The 20,374-nt window shown below is 37.8% G+C and overlaps 1 protein-coding gene across 14 annotated transcripts in view; it reads left to right on the forward strand.

Annotated features, from left to right (window-relative positions):
- The window catches only part of LOC149170663 (uncharacterized), a 157,231-nt gene that overhangs the window by 106,688 nt on the left and 30,169 nt on the right, over positions 1-20,374 (forward strand). For 11 of the 14 annotated variants that reach the window (XM_089423972.1, XM_089423960.1, XM_089423965.1 and 8 more), the window contains exons 4-5: positions 9,622-11,971; positions 12,514-12,640. In XM_089423972.1, coding sequence (XP_089280098.1) covers positions 10,014-11,971; positions 12,514-12,640 — 2,085 coding nt within the window. In that variant the 5' untranslated portion in view covers positions 9,622-10,013. The other 3 variants (XM_089423969.1, XM_089423971.1, XM_089423970.1) reach the window with 3 other exon arrangements.

Below are 20,374 nucleotides of genomic sequence, written 5' to 3' on the forward strand. Positions count from 1 at the left end.
CCTACAAAGCAAATTAAGTGGGAGGGATGGGTTAACTATCCAAAGGAGCCAAATGGGGAGGCTTGCTTTACCAGGAAAGGCTTCTAAGTGGAACTGTTCTTCGTTGATGATACAATAAGGTCCAAGGGGGAAGAGAAATAGGGGAAGGAAATTGCATTGAAGGATGTTGAAGTTGGCCTAAGCTGGTGTAAGAGAGTCTATGAATGAGAGAGAGGGGCTATGAGGTTTTGATTTGAGTTGCACATGGACTTTGTGCTTGAATTCCAAACAATCACTTAAGGATGGCACAGCCTGAATCTTATTTGGATAAAGCATTGTCTTGCCATTAAGCCTAATAAACTCATCGAGGCATTCATTAGATGAGATGGGATTGAATTGAAGCATGCAACACAAACCAACTACTCTTGTTTTCACCATTCTTAGCTCCATCCACTTGATATGATTATAAATGAAGTGATGCAAGGTGGATGTTAGGGAATTGGTCGATCACACCAACAATCATTAATGTAGACAACACCCCCCACCCCCCATCCCCTTTCTACATTGAGTCCTTATTGGTTTTTGCATCATTGCCCAAGTTGAGCTTATAGAGTATATGCTAAGACTCCAATGCTTCAAATTTGTTGCAATTGTATCAAAGCTTTGCTAAGATAGAGGTAAGATGATATATGGACGTGAAGATTTTAGGACCATTTTCTTGATAATCAAATAAAGCTTCCAAGCACTATTAACTTCCTTATTTTTAGGCTAGTCGCTAATTTGAGGCCTTGCCAAACACTATTAATTTCCTTATCTTTAGACTAGTGCCTAATTTGAGGCGTTGTAACCAAACACTATTAATTTCCTTATTTTAGGACTAGTGGCTAATTTGAGGCCTTGTAACCAAACATTATCAATTTCCTTATTTTTAGACTAGTGGCTAATTTGAGGCCTTGTAAAAGTGCATAAGCTTTAGCTTGATTGTTGGACATGGATTTGAGGCTTCATTAGTAGGTAGAAACTCTTGTCCCCGTAGGGTTTTGAATTGCCCCTCCCACCAAAGCCTCCCATATTCTAATTTTGATATTAATAAATGACAAAAGTTGTTTCCTCTTGGGACAATCAAGTGGTTGGCACAATGGGATGTTATCCCCTCCACCCAATTTCAAATCCCATGGGGGGCAATCTTTGGCCCGCTCTGATGAGGCTCAAGTAGTAAGCTCCCCTCGTGAAGTTTCAACTCTGGTTAAAGAATTTAGTATATATGATTTTATATGAACTAGTATTATAATGGCATTTGATTTTAGATCTTGCTCAAATTACTTCAACAAATTAATTTTGTATTTAAAAGCAATATTTTAATTTTAAATATTTAATAAATTTAAAATTAAAGTAAATATAATTAATGCATAAAACTATTTAAAAACAAAAATGTAAAGCATAAAATTGCGCACAAAATTAAACAAAACCAAAATCAAAATAAATATAACTAATACATTAAAAACCATTATGGAAAAAGAATAAATCATAAGATTGTGCACAAAAGAAATAATTTAATAAATGGATTAAAAAATAAATTCAAAATTAAAATAAATATAATTAATACGTTAAAAATCATTAAAGAAAAAGAATAAATCATAAGTTTGTGCACACAAGAAAAGAAATTTAATAAATGGATTAAAAAAACATTCAACAAATAGGCAAAGTAATTTTTTTACTTACTTGAATATGAAAATTATTTTTTATATGAATGATAGGAATTTTGAATATTAAATTGTAATCATAAAATTTAAAATAAAACTTTGACCATAAAACTTAAAAAAGTTAAATTAGTGGTCAATAATAATTAATTATTATTTACACATGATTTTAACAATAACCTTTATAAAAAAATTGAAGTATTTTTATTTAAAAAATAATAATTACTAGCTGCACTTATAAAAATAAAATTAAGCATATTTGTTAATTGTTACTATTGATGAATACATGCTAAATCATTATAATTAAACCAATTAATAATAATAATTTGAGTGATTACTGGTTGTTAGCTATACGTACTACACGTTGACTCATCATAATTAAACTCGATAATAATTTGTATGAAGCAAGCTTACGCTTTAACCAAAGGACCTTGTTCTTCACCGTCAGTATTCCCGAAAAATAAGTTTTTAAGGAATTAAAACATCACACTTCCCCCCGAAAAAATAAGTTTTTAAGGAATTAAAAAGTCACACTTCCCCCCGAAAATTAAGGTCTTAACCTATTCTAAAAGCAAATCAAATTCATAATATTCATAAAATATTGAACTTTTCAGCTATCTGGCACAGTGCTGACTCCCGGGAGCGGTTGACGGCCTCTTCTATGAAGATTATTTTGTCGGGCTTGCATGGACCGACAGTTGTAAACTGTATTTACTATAGTTTAACTAAATGCTTCAGCGCGGCGGGGCCAAAGGTTAGCGAGCAATTTAGTGATACGGACGAAATTGGCGGCTTCAGTCAACTTATTTAGAGTTTCCCTCTTCTTTGGGTACAAATCAACGATGAACAAACACGCTACGAAAACTAAAAGTACGAAACCCAGTCCCACCAAACCCACATCTATATAGAGATCTCGAGATCGAAACCCTCAACCATGAGGAAATATTCTCCATGAAGATTATTTCCTCGGACAATCGGTCACATCCAGTTGTGAATGCAGATACATACAAAAATTGGAAGAGTTGAGTCAGGTACCAGTTTTCCCGCAAGATTTTGGTTTAAATTGAGTGAGCATGTAGACTGTAGAGATTTCTGTAATGTTTAATAGCTGTCACTCAGGGATAGAAGAACCATCTGTAAATTGCAGGTTAATTGATGCTAGGAGGTGCTGGAATCGAGCGTTTCCTTATTTAAAGGCGGCTAACCATTTCCGGTGGATAAACTTTTGTCGTTACTTATTGTGAAATACGCAGCTCAGTTTCCATGAGAGCATAATCGTGAATTTATAAGGGAAATTATGTTTCGCATGCCTTTTTTTTAATTGAAATACAGTGATTTCTGTTAGTTCAAGCTATAGTTACCTTAAGGCGACCAAACTGATCTTCAGGCAATAAAGATTTGATGCGTAGAAATGTCTAACTATCGCAGCAAGCCTGCTAATGAGGAAAACACTATGAAAACGTGGCTAACTGTAAGTTAACAGACTTATATTGTTTTCTTTAATCTTTTGTCTAATCGCTATCTATTGTTTTCTTTAATTTTTATCTAATTGCTAGCAGAGTAAAACGGCTGTAAAAATCTAAAGTTACGGACAACACTGCCTCAATTAGGGTCTCTTCGCACAAAAATGAAATAGAATATGTCTTCAATCTTTGACCTTCGGAGGTACTTCAAGAACTCTCAGGGACATGTATATTTTCGAGTGCAATATAGGTCCCTTGTCAGCGGGTGATACCTTTGAGTAAATTAAAATAAAGTACCTTCCATGAAAGAGCTCAAAATCAAATAAACTTCTTACAGTAGGTCTCTAAAATACTCTACGAAACCTCGAAATATTAGCGATCTTAGTTGACCTTATCCTTTGCAGAGTAGATCAACAGAATCCTGTGCAAAGTGGGATTCATTCCATTCAGTTTTTTCCCCTTCTTTTAGCTGGATGTTCAATTTACTGTTCCTTTGGCAACAACAGTATTCGAAGTAACTGTAAGTTGGCACAGTATCCTAAGAATAGTTGGCTTGGTTTCAACTACCACTGCACAACAAGTTTCGAGCAGTGTTGTGAGACCTGGTCAAGACCCCTGAGACTTTCTAGGTGTCTCCAGCTCAATCCTGAAATGGGTAATCAGTATAAGCTTGGCCTGAAACTTGACTGAAAATGGAAATTGCCAAAACCCATTGAACCCTTCTCAAACTTGTCAGAGTTGCCGAGTCTTGAACCGAGCCTTGCCAAGAAAATATGCCAAGTCTTTAAGCGAGCATTGCAGGTATATATAATTTTTAACAGAAACTAGGTAAATTTTATGATAAAAATGGTTGTAGCAAAACTAACAACACTCTTAAAGCATACATAATGCGTTCACAGTTCAAGCTGTTTGCACAGGTACAAAACAACATAGAAAGATCATATATATCTACTGGCAAAACATCCGTGCTTTTACTACTGTTATATAATCTATAAAAGATACTTAAGATACTGTAACCTTGTAAACATAAACTAGCAGAAGGTGTGATTATTCGTGACCTCTTCCAGGCCAGTGACAGTATGTGCTGACTCCTGATCTCCAATTTCTATGCCTTCAATCCTTCAATAAGGTGAATCACTGTGACCTCACCTTTCTGTTTCCATGAAATAGTTCAAAATCAAATAAACTTCTTACAGTAGGTCTCTAAAATACTCAACGAAACCTTGAAATATTAGTTGACCTTAGTTGACATTATCCTTTGCATAGTAGATCAACAGAATCCTGTGCAAAGTGGGATTCATTAAACTCAGTTTTTTCCCCTTCTTTTAGTTGGATGTTCAATTTACTGTTCCTTTGGCAACAACAGTATTCAAAGTAACTGTAAGTTGGCACAGTATCCTAATAATAGTTGGCTTGGTTTCAACCACCACTACACAACAAGTTTCGAGCAGTGTTGTGAGACCTGGTCAAGACCCCTGAGACTTTCTATGTGTCTCCAGCTCAATCCTGAAACGGGTAATCAGTATAAACTTGGCCTGAAACTTGACTGAAAATGGAAATTGCCAAAACCCATTGAACCCTTCTCATACTTGTCAGAGTTGCCGAGTCTTGAACTAGCAGAAGTTGTGATGATTCGTGAGCTCTTCCAGGCGAATGACAGTATGTGCTGACTCCTGCTATCCAATTTCTATGCCTTCAGTCCTTCAATAAGGTGAATCACTGTGACCTTGCTTTTCTGTTTCCCTTGGCCAGACATCTGCTGATTGGAAGTCATAGACTTTGCATCCCTGTTCAAATTCTAGAATGGCAAGTTGTTGCTTAACCTGTAACAGACTACTTACTCATAATAGCCACAACTTGTGAGATACATTGCTGCTCATATTCATGAAATTTTGAGGTAAAAGAGAAACAGAAACACTGTTTCTTTAAGTCAATTCTTCATGAGTCCTGAGAATCTTCCTAAGCTTTTGTAGCTACGATGGTCCATTGTGGATAAACTACTTCCAGTAAACTGAAAAGAAAGCCGTCTCCTGGTAATTCTACAAACCGACAAACCTAAACCTGAAAATGCTTGATGGGAATCAACACTTTGCTCAGGACAATTCACTCGATATACATGCATAAGAGATTCTGAATTCTGGCTTCTGCTACTAAGAGAAAAATATTGAGCTTCGGACCCACCAATTGTGCAGTTAAAACACCCTTCCCCAGATATTCAAAATCAATACCATTTTGACAAGGGCAGGGAATGACTACTGTGCTAAGTGCTAACAGACAACTCCTGAAGATAAACAAACTTAGCTTTCAAAGAACAAACATAGTGATAACAGAGCCGACCACCAACCTGAGAATCAAAGATACTTCTGAGTGAAGGTGAATTGAACAGAGCTGCCTGCATTCTTCTCAACATGCAGAGGTCAGACAGTCCATTATCCCACCTTGACTAGGCTGTATTTAACCTCAGACTTTAGTTACCACCTTCGCCAAGAGCTCAAACATGTGCAAGGGGGCCTTGGGTAGCATCAAGTTTATTGCATTGCCTTGAGGGAAGGACTGGTGTGTGAAAGACATATGGCATAATTAATTGCCATATTTCAAAGGGTTGATTCAGGAATGGCTTGGATGGTTAATTGGCCGAAGCTTCCCTTTATTTAACCTTGTTGCATTGTTAGCTAATGAGTCAGCTTGGTGATTAAAACCCCTTATCACTTGATAGAAAAAAGTTGTTTGAATTCTTGTGGCCTTGTTTTGAGCTCAAACTATGATACAGGTGAGTTTATAATCAGCCTGGTGATTTTCTTGTGCATCAACTTGATGATTGTACCAGAATCTCCTACTGCTGTTAATGATTGAACTTGTACTTCTACTGCCAACCTTAGTCCCTAGAGTGATGAATAAGCTTATGCCTGATTGTTGGATGATATTCCTAATCGCAAGGCATAGGACAATTTAATTTTTCGTCTGGGATCAATTGAGGATCCTCCCTGCACATGCCATCCGCGAGTGTTGCAGGTATATTTGTAAAGTTTTGCTGAGTCTTAGCAAAGTGTATTTGCCAAGTTTCATCGAGTCCTCAGCCAAGTTTTATCAAGTCGCCAAATTGTTTTGAGTTCCATGTTGGCTGAATTTTTGCTGAATCAGAGTCTCACAACCTTGGTTTGAAGTTTGGAGTGTACGAGGATGGAACTTTTCTTTTCAAAAAGTGTGAGAATATATGATGAGTCTTCATTATATCTAAACTGCCTCCCTCCTACCTACTCATGCAAGCAGGCAAGTGCATGAGATCGAGATCGTACATCTAGCTTCTCACAATCTTTTCTCAAGGAATTCAGATGAGTTAAATAGCTACAGAATTAAAAATCAAGAATTTATTCCCTTTAGTTCCTGTCTCTTTGGGCATACCTTCAAACGTTGTGGCACATCTCTTTTGCCATAGGAAGTAAGAGTGACCATGCTGATTACATGCCAGACACTAGAAACAGGCTTGGGGCAGCACCAAGGATACTCTAGGAAGACAGGTCGCTGGTAAAAATGTGACATAAATGTACCTAGGAAAATGCCTTTTATTCAAGTTCAAATAGGCACCTCCAAAAACATGGCCAACATATTCTGGATTCTGCAGTAGCTGCAATTTCCATCTATTAATCCTGTTTTATGAAGCATTCCTTCAGTTTGAAGCACGGTGTATGAATTGAATGTTGTGTACATAACCACAACATCTTTATTAGGAATTAGGTTGTATTTTTGTTGCAAGCTTGTGATAATGTGTTGGAATTTCTAAGTCTATCCATTAGAAATTCTTCTTGTACTATTTGATTTATTTCTCCCTACTTGTTCATTTACTTAACAAGTTATTTACCATGTAAATATTGAAAATAAATACAAGTATAGTATCAACACATACAGATCATAAACTGAAAGAAACAAGCACACAAGTGACACCGTTATTTTTGGACTAATATTCCCAGAAAAATCCAATGCAGGAAAACCGGTGCAACTATTCAGAGGGTTTTATTATTATGCAGTTTCAGAATACAACCAGGGTGCCAGAAATGGCTCACCCAACAGAGAATGCCCTCGGCAGTAGTACCTCTCAGTCGAAGATAGATATTCCGGTGAATCACCGAATGAACGATCCCACCGCAACAATGCAACTTTTGCTGCTGTGCATCACTGTGATAGGGACTGCGCCACCCTATCCAGCTCTCTAGCTCCAATCTGTCCCACGAAATCTCCCAGCGCTGCCTCTAGGGTCTGCGTCGGCCTCTTGGCCCAACGTCAACCTAGCGTCAGCTTATTTGGCTCAGCGTCAGCCTCTCAAGGCTCTGCGTCAGCCTTTGGAGCCTCTGCGTCTCACATGCTGGCCCTTCTTAGGCTTTGCGTGGCCTCAGGCTGGCTCTGTGTGGCCTCTGGCTAGCTGTGCGTGGCCTGTAGCTGGCTCTGCGTGGCCTCTGGCTAGCTCTGCGTGGCCTCTGGCTCTATGTCAACCTTCTCCTCACTTCTGCGCTAATCCTTCCCGTACTAACTCTCCCTCTTTGCTATGTATTCACTACCCCTCAGCTGCAACTCAGATTACTTCACTCAATTTCCTCATCAAACCCTGCCCTAGAAAATCGAGTTCTTGATCTCTCTCGGTGTATTCTCCATCTGACCCTCAAGCCTCCTCTTATACTTTTTTCATTGGTCCATCAACGGCCGAGATTAAATCTCTAATCAACGCCGAACATTAGATTTGGCTTGATCCATGACTTTTGGACCATTCTAACTCAGTTTTATATTAATTCACATTAATATTTTATTTTTCCTAAGTTTAGACTTAGTAACTCCATTAAAAATATTAATTATTTTAATATTTCCCAAGCTGGTTAGATTCTGCCCAAACCATTTATGGGTCTTGGAGATCTCATGTGCTTTAGCCTCTCCACCAATTTTCAAGGCTAGAGCACATCCGATGCCACCCCAAATCGACATAATGTTTTTTCCTAGGCATTCATAGTATCATAGTATAAAGCCACTTTTATGTAATAAGGGCCTTATTACTTTATTAGTAACTTAAGCTTTTAGTAGGGTTTCTATCATTTTTGGGACAAACAGTGATTTACCCTTTCTCATTTGTAAATCAGTTTCAGAAATATAGTCAACAAGGTTTCTTGGACAAGTTTTCCTCCATTAAGCTGGCTTTGCAAGTGGAAATACCCGATTACCTTTTCTCTTGTCTCTGATTTTCTAATTTTTCAGTTCACTCCTATCATATTTTTTGTTGTTATTTGCTTTAGCAGCAGTAGTGGTGTCATTTTTGGTAAAGGAAGACTGCAAGGAACTTCATATTAAAGAAAACCTTTCACTCCAAAGAGCTTGCATTCTATTTTGCCCTTTATATTTGTAATTGTTGAGATTCCACTATCTATTAGCTTACTTTGAGTAGAAGGTCTAGAGATCATCTTTTCATATAACTCTAGCTCCAATCCCATCAATTCTGGGAGAGAGGAGCAACAAGTACAACCTGACTCTTTTCTTCCTCTGGAAAGGCTTAAAAAGTATCTAGAAGGGAGACTTTGCCATTCCCTAATAACCCTTTGATCTTGTCCATATCTTTCCACATCAGCCAAAAGTTACCAAGATGGAACTTGAGACCTTTGTCTAGCTCTTAACTAGACTATGCACTCCTGTTCCATTCAATGCTTAGCTTACTTTGGTGACAAGTACGGACAGTCTCTATATTACCCTTTTAGATTAAATCATGCTAAGAACACAAGAAAAAGGATAGGTTTCAGTGAAGTTTTCCATTAACATCATTGCTTGATAGAAACTAGTTCAAAGCAGCAAGGAAACCAGGTGAATCTTATCTTAATTTCACAATCAGCAGCAAGTGGTCTCTCGGAAAATTCCAGAAAAAAAACTGAACGTAACAATTTTTCAATATGTTTTGTGAGATTACTTATTTTTTCTTAATTAATCTACCTGAGCAAAGCTGCCTGTATTACTTAAATTTTTTCTTAATTAATCTACCTGAGCAAAGCTGCCTGTATCCTGTTATTTTCTTTTATAGCTTGATTTAAGCAATAACATGCAATTGGACACTGGAAATTCAGTTGATATATTCTTATTAAAGTCTATGTTATTTGTAAAAATTATATATTTTATGTGTTGATAGATGGACTAATTACGCAATTGATTTCCTGAGCAAACTGGGTAGTGAAAGCACCTGCAATTAAGAATGTACTTAACTGATCGATTTACCTGTGGTATTTTTATGCATTTGAAATCATGCTGAAGTTTGAAGAATACAGGACCAGGACACAGTTACCTCTAGACTTTTACCAAAGTGCTTTTGTCTTGCTCAAGAATGGAGTGTATCAGCTAATCTGATAAAGCATTATTCTTGTCTGTGTGTCACTAATGCAATTTACTTGTGCTGAAGCATGTAAAGTTTCTCTTAATTATCTGAAAACTAATCCGTGTTGTTTTTCCAATGGCAGGTAGCTTAATTTTTCATTTTCATTCAAGGGAGCTCATCTTTAACAGGGTTATTATACTGGGAGTGCACTTGATGGGAATGAGTAGTTTGGAAGAATATCTGTGCATTTGTATTTTGAATGGTTCCAGTTTGGAAGGAACTTCAGGCCTTCTTTTGAGTCATTTTTTGTAGCAAGCAGTTTTCCTTTTATATTATACCCATGCAGGGAAATCTGTATAGTGATTGAAAGCTGTCACATAATCCATTTGTCTGATGGAAGCTTTGAATTTCAGATTTGTTGTCTTTGAGTGAGATCACATGACAAGACCATTGACATATAGAAATCCTGTGAAATACATTTGAATCGAAGGAGAGCAGGATTGTCTTTCACATGAGGATCTCGATAGCATATAAATGGGAAATGAGTCAATTTGCTTCTCAATTAGCAACAAGGTTTTGCAAGAACAACTTGCATTGAAAGACAGAAATGCACAGATTGAGGACTTGGAAAGAATTCTTTTAGAAAAAGATGAACAAATTGCTTTGTTGGAGAGATCAATTTTGGAGAAGAACTCAACAATGTCAGCTTTTCAGAGGCAGAATGATGAATCGCTGCAGACAGTGCATGCTGTCAGAGATTGTAAAAAGAGGGGAGAAACTGAACATCAGGTAATGCATAATGATCTTGTGGGAAGATCAGATACAAAAAATTCTCTGGATTTGTCCTTGCCTCAGTCCAAATGTTACAGGGAAAAGCTGATATCAGAAAAACAGATTTCTAGTTCTCATCAAGAGCTAGAACTGTTGAAATTTGAGATGTCAGCAAAAACGTTGAGTAGGAATTCCAATGCCATTTGTTTGCCATCTTTTCTTGCAGAAGGGAATAAAGAAGACATAATCAATGTTCAGAGAAACATTTGGGCAATGCAGGAGGACAATTCTGCCATTAATGGGACAGCAAAGATTGTTGAAGGCCATGTTACTAGAGACCCATATCTGTCAGACAATTTCTCTGTAGAGACTGCAGATATTATTCTAGAGTCACCATTGAAAAGCATGTCAAAAGAGCAACTAATATCCCATTATATAAGAGTGGTGGCTGCTTTGAGAAGAGATAAAGAGATACTCCTGTCTGAAAAAACAGAAGAGATTTACAGGCTTAAGAGGCAATGCTTGAGAGAAAGAGGCAATGGCAGAGAGATAGCTGCACTCAAAAGAAAGCTTGGTTATACGACTAAAAAATTGGATGAATTTATTAAGGGGAATGAACAATTGGTGGAGTCAAGAAGATTTTCAGATGAGGAGTCTGCAATTACTTCTGAGTTGGAGGATGAATTGCAATATGATAATAGAAGTATGCTGGAGCTCATTGCAGGGGAAGAAAAGGAATCCAAAGAGTTATTTGATGGTATAGGATTAGAACAGTCATCAAGAGAAGGTTACTTACTGGTGCAGATGGAAGAATTGGAAAATGAAAAGGAAGATATCAAAGCAACAAACAAGAATGAAATAGACATACTGAGAATTTGTTTGGAAGAGACTATCAAGGACCAAACTATGTCCTTAAATTTGGCCATTAAAGAATCTGCAGAGCTGAGGGAGCAGAAAAATATGCTTGAAGATATTATTTGGGACAAAGAGAGGACTTTGAGTTTAGCTCTGAAGGAAAAAGAAGATCAGAAGCAGCAAATTATTTTGAGGGAGAAACAGCTAGAAGAGAAGGAAAATGAATATAAAAAGCAGCAAGATTTATTGCAGCAATCCCTGAAAGAATGCCAAGAGCTGAAGGAACAAAATAGTCTGCTTGAAACTCTAACACAGAAAAAAGAGAGAACCTTGAATTTATTGACAAACGAACAGGAGGAGCTGAAGAAGCAAGTTGTTTTGCTGGAGAGAGCTGTTCAAGAAAATAAAAATTGTACAAGTGCAGCCTCAAATGCTTTGGAAGAAGCAAGGAAGGAGAAAGTGATGCTTGAGGAAACTATTAGAGACAGGGAAAGAACCTTGGATCAAATTATGAATGAGGAAGAAAAAAGAATGGAACTTGAGAGAGTCATTGCAGAGAAAGATATTGCCTTGACCTTTGCTCAAAAAGAAATTGAAAATCAGACAAATGAAAAATTTCTACTCAAAGAATGTCTTGAACAGAAGGAAGTATCACTTGAGTGGGCATTGATGCATGTAAAGGAAAAAGAGAAACAAAAAGAGTTCTTTGAGGCAAAGGTGCAAAAGCTTCAGGATTGCATCACAGACTTAGAAATGAATCAGAAGCAGAGTGAAATGCAATTAGCAAGGTATATTAGGAATGTCATGGATGCATCTTTGAAGTTTGAAGAAACAGCATTGGAAAAACTCCATCACAACTTCCTAAGGTAATGAAATTTGACTGTCAGTTTTTCTATCATCACTTGAAACATGACATCATTCATGGCAACTGAAGTTTGAGTTATTGTTTTACCAAAGTACATCTTTATCATCTATCTGTAAGGCATCTTCACTTGCATTAAAAGAAAATTCTATTTATAATATTATATTAGCAAAAACGATTATAGTTTTTCTTTTTGAGATCAAGATTCTTGAAGTAAACTGTTCAAGTCAATCAATATTTTCTGACACAAAAAGATTTACAGAAGTCGCATTTTCTGCATATGGCCAGTATTATGGGTTGCCAAAGTGGTCATTGGTGTTTACTCTGGTCTTTGCAGATTGCATGATTTTTTTTTATGCACATTAGTGGATACTACAACTAATTGCTGTCTGTGATGGTTCTGTAAGATTAGAGTATGATTATTCTGCCCTTATATATCATGAAGATATATGTCAGACTGTTCTCTTCTCAAGAGTTAAATTAGTTAAGGTTATTTGCGTTAGCATTGGTGTGCTTAAGGATTATGTGGCAAATGTTTTTTGTCAGGTTGAAAGAAGTTGAGCGGCAACTGGTCACGCTTAGTGGGCTAGTCAATTCGTTTGCGGTAAGGGAGTCACACTACAGGAAAATTTGTGACAGAAGATATTGCAATCTCCAGAAAGCTGAGGAAGAGGTAATAAGGGTTCTATTATTTGTATCATCTTTTGAATGTAATGATAATTACTGCCTCAGTTAGTTACTTTTTTTTCTTCACTTTGAAATGTATCAACAGATGTAGCAACTTGGTAAGGTTTCTCTAATTTTTTGTGCTTTTTGTCTGTCTTTCATTGTTTCTTTGGTTTCTCGAAACATTAATTTGAGTACAAAAATTACATATATCTGCTGACATGGCTTAGCAATTGATGGGTTTTCTATGCATATGTACTTACAATTTACACTGAATCTTAAATTATATTAAGTGTTCCACTGGGATGTAGACCCCTTGCTTCCCATGCTTCAGCTGAACAGACAGAACACACCTTGATTTCAATGCTCAGCATCTTTGGAAATGACTTTACTGCACCGAATCCATCCAATTACCCCCCCAGTTCATTGCTCACCATTGGTACTGACAGGAAGTGGTAAGCTCTATTGCACACATTTCGAATACTGGCAACCAGTCTGCTAAATACTCCAGTTACAAGGGGGCCACCTTAAGAAATGTCTGCCCATGCACTCCATTTTGCGAAATGGGGGAACATTTTGCCAGTGTGGAGAGTATGTTTCCCAAAAAGGGGGCTGTCTGAGGAGCCCCCCAGGAAAGGGGTACACCTAGGTGCTCACTCCTTCTGCCCCCACCAATTTTTTTTCCAACAACCCTTTAGGTCAGACAGCCCCCCAGGAAAGGGGGACACCTGGGTGCTCGCTCCCTCTGCCCCACCAATTTTTTGCCCAACAAACCTTTAAGACAAAACAGAGATAGGGGATTGAGCTTTGAGGAGTTTGTGACCTTGGTAATTAATGGGAATATTAAATTCTTAAAGTAAAAGTTGACATTCTCCTTTATCTTACCTTTTCTATCAGAGGTAAGATAAAGGAGAATGTCAACTTTTACTGAAATTTTTAACATTGACATTAATTGTTTCAGGATGTTTGAGAGTGGTTCCAACCAGATTGGACTTCAATAGAGAGTAGAGTTTTACATTCAATTCAGAGTTCAGCAGAATTAACAGTTTTCAGGATTTCAGGACTGGCAAGATTGTAGCATCTCCACTGGATTCTATCATATACAAGGGTATGGGTTTGGCATTAGTCAAGACCACTAAGCTATGGGATTTTGCATCATGTAATCATGTACAAGAGTTAATATAGAGTTGAGACACGGGTCTCTCTGTAAATTGTCGTTTGCGTATAATTCTTATTTTCTTGCAAGATGATGTTTTATTTAGAGAGAAACTAAGGCCTACAAGAATCAAGATAGGCTACTAAGTCGTCCCCTCTGCAGTTGCTATTCAAAAAGGGATATTACAAATAGAAGGTTGGGGAAAGGATTATAGCAGAAAGACTGGACATATTATTAGTTCAGGAATTCTTTATGAATGGTAAAGTTTCCCTTTGCATCATCATTCCTCATGCTTTCTTAGATCATAATCCAATCTCTCTTAAGATATCATCTTCTAAGACCAGCTGCCCTATCCCTTTTGTTTCAATCTCATCTTGATGGAAGACGAGGAGTTTGCTGATATGGTAAAACATTCTTGGTTTTTACTTCTTGATGTTTATGGATCTTGCTTCTATAAATGGGAACCTAAAAATAAACATCACAAATCACAAACAATTGGGGAATCATAGAAAAGATCCCAACCAAAAAAGAAAAGAAGCCCCACATGTCCAACAACCTTCAGAAGACAAGTGCCCCTTTACAAGACAAGTTCCCTTGCCTTGACATTGATCCCAAGGCCAGATATTCATCCAATCCGAGCTGTCCAAATGTCAAACAAAACAAAAGAGTGGCTAGAAGACCTAAATCATAAATGCTGTTTTTATCTGATAAAGTGCTCTCCTAGCAAGTTTGAAAACACTTTCAAAGCAACCAAAGCATACTTCTGGATATACACCTACAGCAATGGAAGGATTTTTTCTGATATGGTAAAACATTCTTGGTTTTCACTTCTTGATGTTTATGGATCTCACTTCTATAAATGAAAATTTAAACTTGAACATCGCAAATCAGAAGTAAAATTATGGTTGGGGAATCACAGAAAAGACCCAACCAGAAAAGAAAAGAAGCTGCACGAGTATTGACATATATCCAAATGCTGATTAAAGAAAGTGAATATACTGAAGCATTAATTTCAAAAGGATAAGCTAGTAAACAATTCTCTAAAATGGGCTTACAAGAAGCAATAACCAAATCCCAGAACTTATTCAGACCTGTGGAAACAAATCTTCTAGCGCTCAAGAAATTTCTGATCGTGTGCATAATATCTTCAATGATTTTTTTTCAGAACCCACCATTTGTAGAGAGGAAGCTCAGGAAGAGGTTATTTCCCATGTTCCCAATACATTATAAAAAAATATGACAAAGATCTCATAACAATAGTTTCAAAAGAAGTCAGTGAAATAGTTATTTCTGCTTCACCCACTCAAGGCTCCAGGCCTTGTTGGTTTCCTGCCAAAATTCTATCAATGTTTTTGGAACCATCAAGGATGGCATGATTAAAGTAGTGAAAGAGAGCAGAACTGAGGGAAGGATAGAAAGGGGTATCAATCAATGTTGCACCGAGTTTCTAGGATGGGGGGACATGGAAGCAGGGAAATGCATCCAAGGAATGTGTTGAAGCACACCCCCCTGGAATTCTAGGAAACATCATAGGGGACATTGAGGTCTCTGAGGGACAAGTGGAAGCAGCCCCCAAATTCTAGGAAGCATCATATGGAACATTGAGGTCTCTAACATGCGGGGGGGGGGGGGAAGGGAAAATAAAATATATGAGAACTGCAACTTGAATCATTGAAATCTTATACATAGCAATGAACAAATGACATACATCATTACATTTTGTTGAATGGTGTTGTCATTGATGCTAACATCGGTCTTGAACGCTCTTAATACATGTCTTGGATTGCATTAGTTGGAAGTTCCAATGGATAAGGAGCCCTAGAAGGAAGCAATCCCCTGCAGTATGGTCATGAAGCCTCACCTTTGATGGAGAAAATGACAAGAAAGATCAAGGTTTTTGGGCTTAGGATTACCTTCATTTGATAGCCCTCGACGTGCTGATTCTAACAATAAGTTGCACGTCCCGTGGGCCCTCTCGGTCGAGAAGATATGGCTATTCAAATTTCAAAGTTTGTGCCCCGGAATGTGGTCAAAATCCCTAAAGTCAGATGATGCGTTTGGTAAATGTGGGACCTAGTCTATTCAAGGCTGTTTACTGAGATGGTCAAATGAACTTTTTTTTTGTGGCTCCTAATTAAATTAAGGCTCTAAGACAAGTCAGCCTCCAAACTTTTGACTCCAAATGAAAATTTAAAATTAAATTTTGAAATTGTCTTTCCCTCCATGAGTAGAGAATGAGGATGTTGCTTGTTGAGTACAAAGGACAGAGGTTGTTAGTATGTATATGTTGTTGTTGTGGTTTTGGCAGTGAAAGGTTCAGAGTTTGATGTTGATCTATGTCACTTGACACGGGGATTCGGGACACGTAGGATTCGGGATTTGTGGTGTCGGATTCGGACACGCTGACCCCCCGGAATAGGACACGTTATATATTATTCTATATATATATATATATATATATATATATATATTAAAAATTAGATATTATCATATTTCTTACACAAATTTTAATTAATGATACAAATTTGTTGATTTCAAACATAGATCTTCATCTATAGCTATTAGCATGCATAGTACATACAAAATTCAAATAAATGTCAGTGGTACTGGTCACATAAATGATAAATCTATTAAAAATTTAAATCATGATTCATAATTCATAACTGAAAGACAACTTACAACTACAAGATAGTAAGATAAACACACTGACAACTGTAGTTTTCTCATTAAGTCATCAAATCAAAATGTGTTACATAGGTAGTGTTGGTGCAATGCTAATGGCAAATAGAAATAGAAAATATAAAACAACTACAACCTACAGGTATACAAGCCTCAAGGCATCAATCAACATTAGAATCAGCATCACTGTCCCCATCATCATGGTCCCCACTGCTCTCCTCTGCATCCTCCTCCCTTGTATCCATAGTCGCCTCTGCATCTGCTGGTATGGAGGTTGACCCCTCTAAGTCATCAAAACTAACAGGGTCTAGCACTGGATCACTGAGATCCATGTTGGCTAATGCCAACTCAACAGTGGTGTCCAACCCATATCATCAGGAAAGACATCCCACATCTTTGTCTTTCCCCTCAACCACTCTTCCCTCTGCTTGTAAATAAGACGAAGGTTGGTGTGCACATACACCATTGTCTCTGCCCTGGACTGCTCAAGCCTACTCTTCTTCACATTATGCAAATTCCCATATGTGCTCCAATTCCTCTTGCAACAAGAGGATGAAGTCACCTGAGAGAGGAGCCTCATGGCTAACTGCTGAAGAGGAGGGCTTGTTGCCCCATGATTTGCCCATCAAGAATAGGGCTTCTTAACCCCCCTGTCTCTAATCACATCATAACCTCCAAATCGACCACTGCCAGTGGAAAACTTTGCAAAGGCATCCTCCACCTCAGCAAGCAATGCACTATCCTGATAAATCCGCCTGAATGCCTCTTTCCTCCCCTGTGAGATTTCACCATCTATGTGAGGAGGGAATCTGCTGGAAGGTCCACCATTCAACCACTCATGGCTCTAGTATATGGGGTTCAATGAGTGAGCCAAACAATGTAAAGGTGTACAATTCTTGTCCCATCTGCTGACAAGAATATCCTGTATGGTATCACAGAAGGCAGAGGCTGATGTCTCATACTCGGGGCACTCACTCTGTAGAATAATGCTCCTCACAGACTCAATCATGGAATCCCATCCCTCATAAACCTCTCCTAGGATGGGTTTGTCTGTATCTGCAACTCGAAGCAAAGAAATGATAGGGTCCATGATCCGAATAATTAGATCTACCCTCTCCCACCAAGCATCATCTAGCACTGTGTCCTTCACTCTTTTAGAGGCTGCCTGATTTGTCTTTCTCCTAAAAGACCAAAACTCAGAAATAACCATGGACCCAAGAGCGGTCTTGACCTCCCTCAACCTCTTCAACATCATGAATGAAGATGCAAACGTGTATTAGCAATCTTCAACAATGATAGATTGTTGTACTCCTTGTAGATAGTGAGGGCATTTGTATGATTTTGCACAAAGCTACGGATATGTCTTGCATCCTCAATAATGCTTCCAATCCAAAGCACATCAGAAGCAATGGATTTCAGTGTAAGTTCAATGAATGGACAATGCAAGGTGTCCAAAACACTTGTGGATATTTAGCTTCCACAATCATGCTAACAGCCTTGCAAACTGGTGCATTATCTGTAATGATTTGCACACAAGATTCAACACCTACATCTTCAACAACTTTAATAAATAACTCACCCATAAATTATGCATCCTTGTATTCGCCAAGTGTATCCACTGCTTTCATGAAAACTGGACCATTCAAGGAAGACACCATGAAGTTGATGATTGGGTATCATGCTGGATCTGTCCATCCATCAGAAACAATGCTAACCCCAGATGTTGGCCATGTTGCCACAATAGGCTCAAGCATTTTTTGCACCTCTTTTTTTGCCTTCGTCAACAATGTGGTTCTCAGCTTCTCTGACCCAGGGGGAACATACCCTGCTGGAGCCCCTTGAGTTAGAGCTCGGCACATCTCAACAAATAAAGGTGAACGTGCAACATTAAATGATATGAAGTTTTGATAGAAGAAGAAGGCAATGGTGAGATCAAGCTCTTCCCGTCTCTCTTTTTGGAAAATCTTGTCCATTGGACCAAGTGATCTTCTTTTTGATGCTTGTCCCCCAGTAGAAGTAGGACTCTCAAATGGAAATTTGGTGTTGGCTTTCCTAAAAAATGGAAGGGGGTCTTCATTCTTGGCTATTTTTGATTTTGAAGCCAATGCCACATGTTCCATACCAACATTGGCCTCCTTTTGCAATTCTTTTCTCTTTTGTGAAGTAATAGCTCTACAAGATCCAATCCCACAACCAGGTAAAGCCAACAAATGTGATTTCACATGGTAATATGTGCTTTTGAAAGAAATGTTACAAAAATTGCATTTCCATTGCACATTACCTCCTCCCTTTCCCTTGTTGTCTGGCCCATCCTCTCTTGTGACATATTTCCACAATGGATATTTATCATTGTCTTTAAGTTCTCTTCCCTCAACATTACTTGCAACAGACTCTGATGATATTGGGGGAGGAAGGGCATCTCTACCCATGACATTCTTGCCCTTCCTTTGCCCCCTAACTGCTGCTGCCTTTGATTGAGCCATGAACACTGTTACCTGTAAAAAAAATGAACAAACTTACAAAGCATGCACAAATTTGTAAATAAAAAATGAAAATCATATACAAACTGCTGTAAAAAATGCAAAAAAATGGAGGTGAAATGCCAGTCTTAGAACAGAGACAGTTTTAGCATGTCTTTTGGAAATTCAAGGTTGCAAAAGACATGCCAAGCTCGTACAGGATTTCAGTGTATTTGGGCAGCCAAGTTTTCTCCAAGATTGCAGTTTGATCCTGTGGAAGGAGAGGCCGAGGATGAGTGTGACTGACTAGTACAGTGACTAGTAATTTAGTTGTAGACTGTAGTATGATTCATGAATTATTGACAGACTTTGGGTTAAAAACTTAAATCCATATATAAGGACCTGGTTTCATGTTTACCAAATATGAATAGAAAATTGAAATGCAATTTCCTTGGGTACTACTGCTCCTAATTGCCAAATGCTATAACTGCATTAGGAAGTAAAACTGTGAGAAATATAAATTAAGGGACTGTTGATGTTATTTATCTGCCTATTACTGTATCTTTATGGTCATTAAAGATAGTTGAAAAAGTGCTGGAATTTTGGTGCAATATTCTCTTATTTTCTTAAACCCTAAGGGAAAAAAATCCCCTCAGGACATTACACCACGTAACATAATGTTAATCTGGTCACTGACTGTGCATTAATCAATTTTAAGAGTCACAGGCTCACAACATTCAAGATTTGAAACATCGATTCTCTTAGCTCTGTGATCAAAATGTTCACAATGCAAGGTTTCCATCAATCCAACACTGAACAGCAATCATACAACTTGGAACTTTGGAAGTTTCGTTATAACTTTGCTGTAGGTGTTTGGCACAAAATTTTATTTGCTGGACCATACCCTCACTGTTTTATTTAAATTTTATACTATCAAGTCTTCCAAAATACTTCTATACGTCTCATGACAGCTCATAAATTAGAAGTTAGTCTCTATGCCATTTCTGTAGAGGAATGTCAATCGGGATCACTGTTCTGCAATGTCATCTAGTTACAGAACAGTCTCATTGTTAAGTAGATTACTACTTGTCTTATAAAGACACTTCACACCATCATATATTTAATATTTCACTGCCATAACCGGTCTCTATTATTAACAATGTTACTCGACCATCAAGATCATGACACTACTGTTATTATCATATGAGTTAGAAGACGCTGAGCGGCTGATAGATAACAATATAACTCACGAGTCACAACTTATAAGTTTATAACCCTTCTTTGCTGCGATTGGAGTGGTTGACCGTTGAATAATAGTGTGATTGGAGTGGTAATGGAGCTGGAGACCGAGACCGAGGATTGTCAAAGGGCTTGACTGGTAATGGAGCTGCTCAACGTAAACCATAAACACTGAAGTTTGAACAATGAGATTAGAACTTACCTGGTC

Source organism: Pinus tabuliformis, chromosome 4_2, assembly GCF_031772625.1.
Source record: "Pinus tabuliformis cultivar Carrire ecotype Pingquan chromosome 4_2, CPIR1, whole genome shotgun sequence".
Classification (NCBI taxonomy): Eukaryota; Viridiplantae; Streptophyta; class Pinopsida; order Pinales; family Pinaceae; genus Pinus; species Pinus tabuliformis.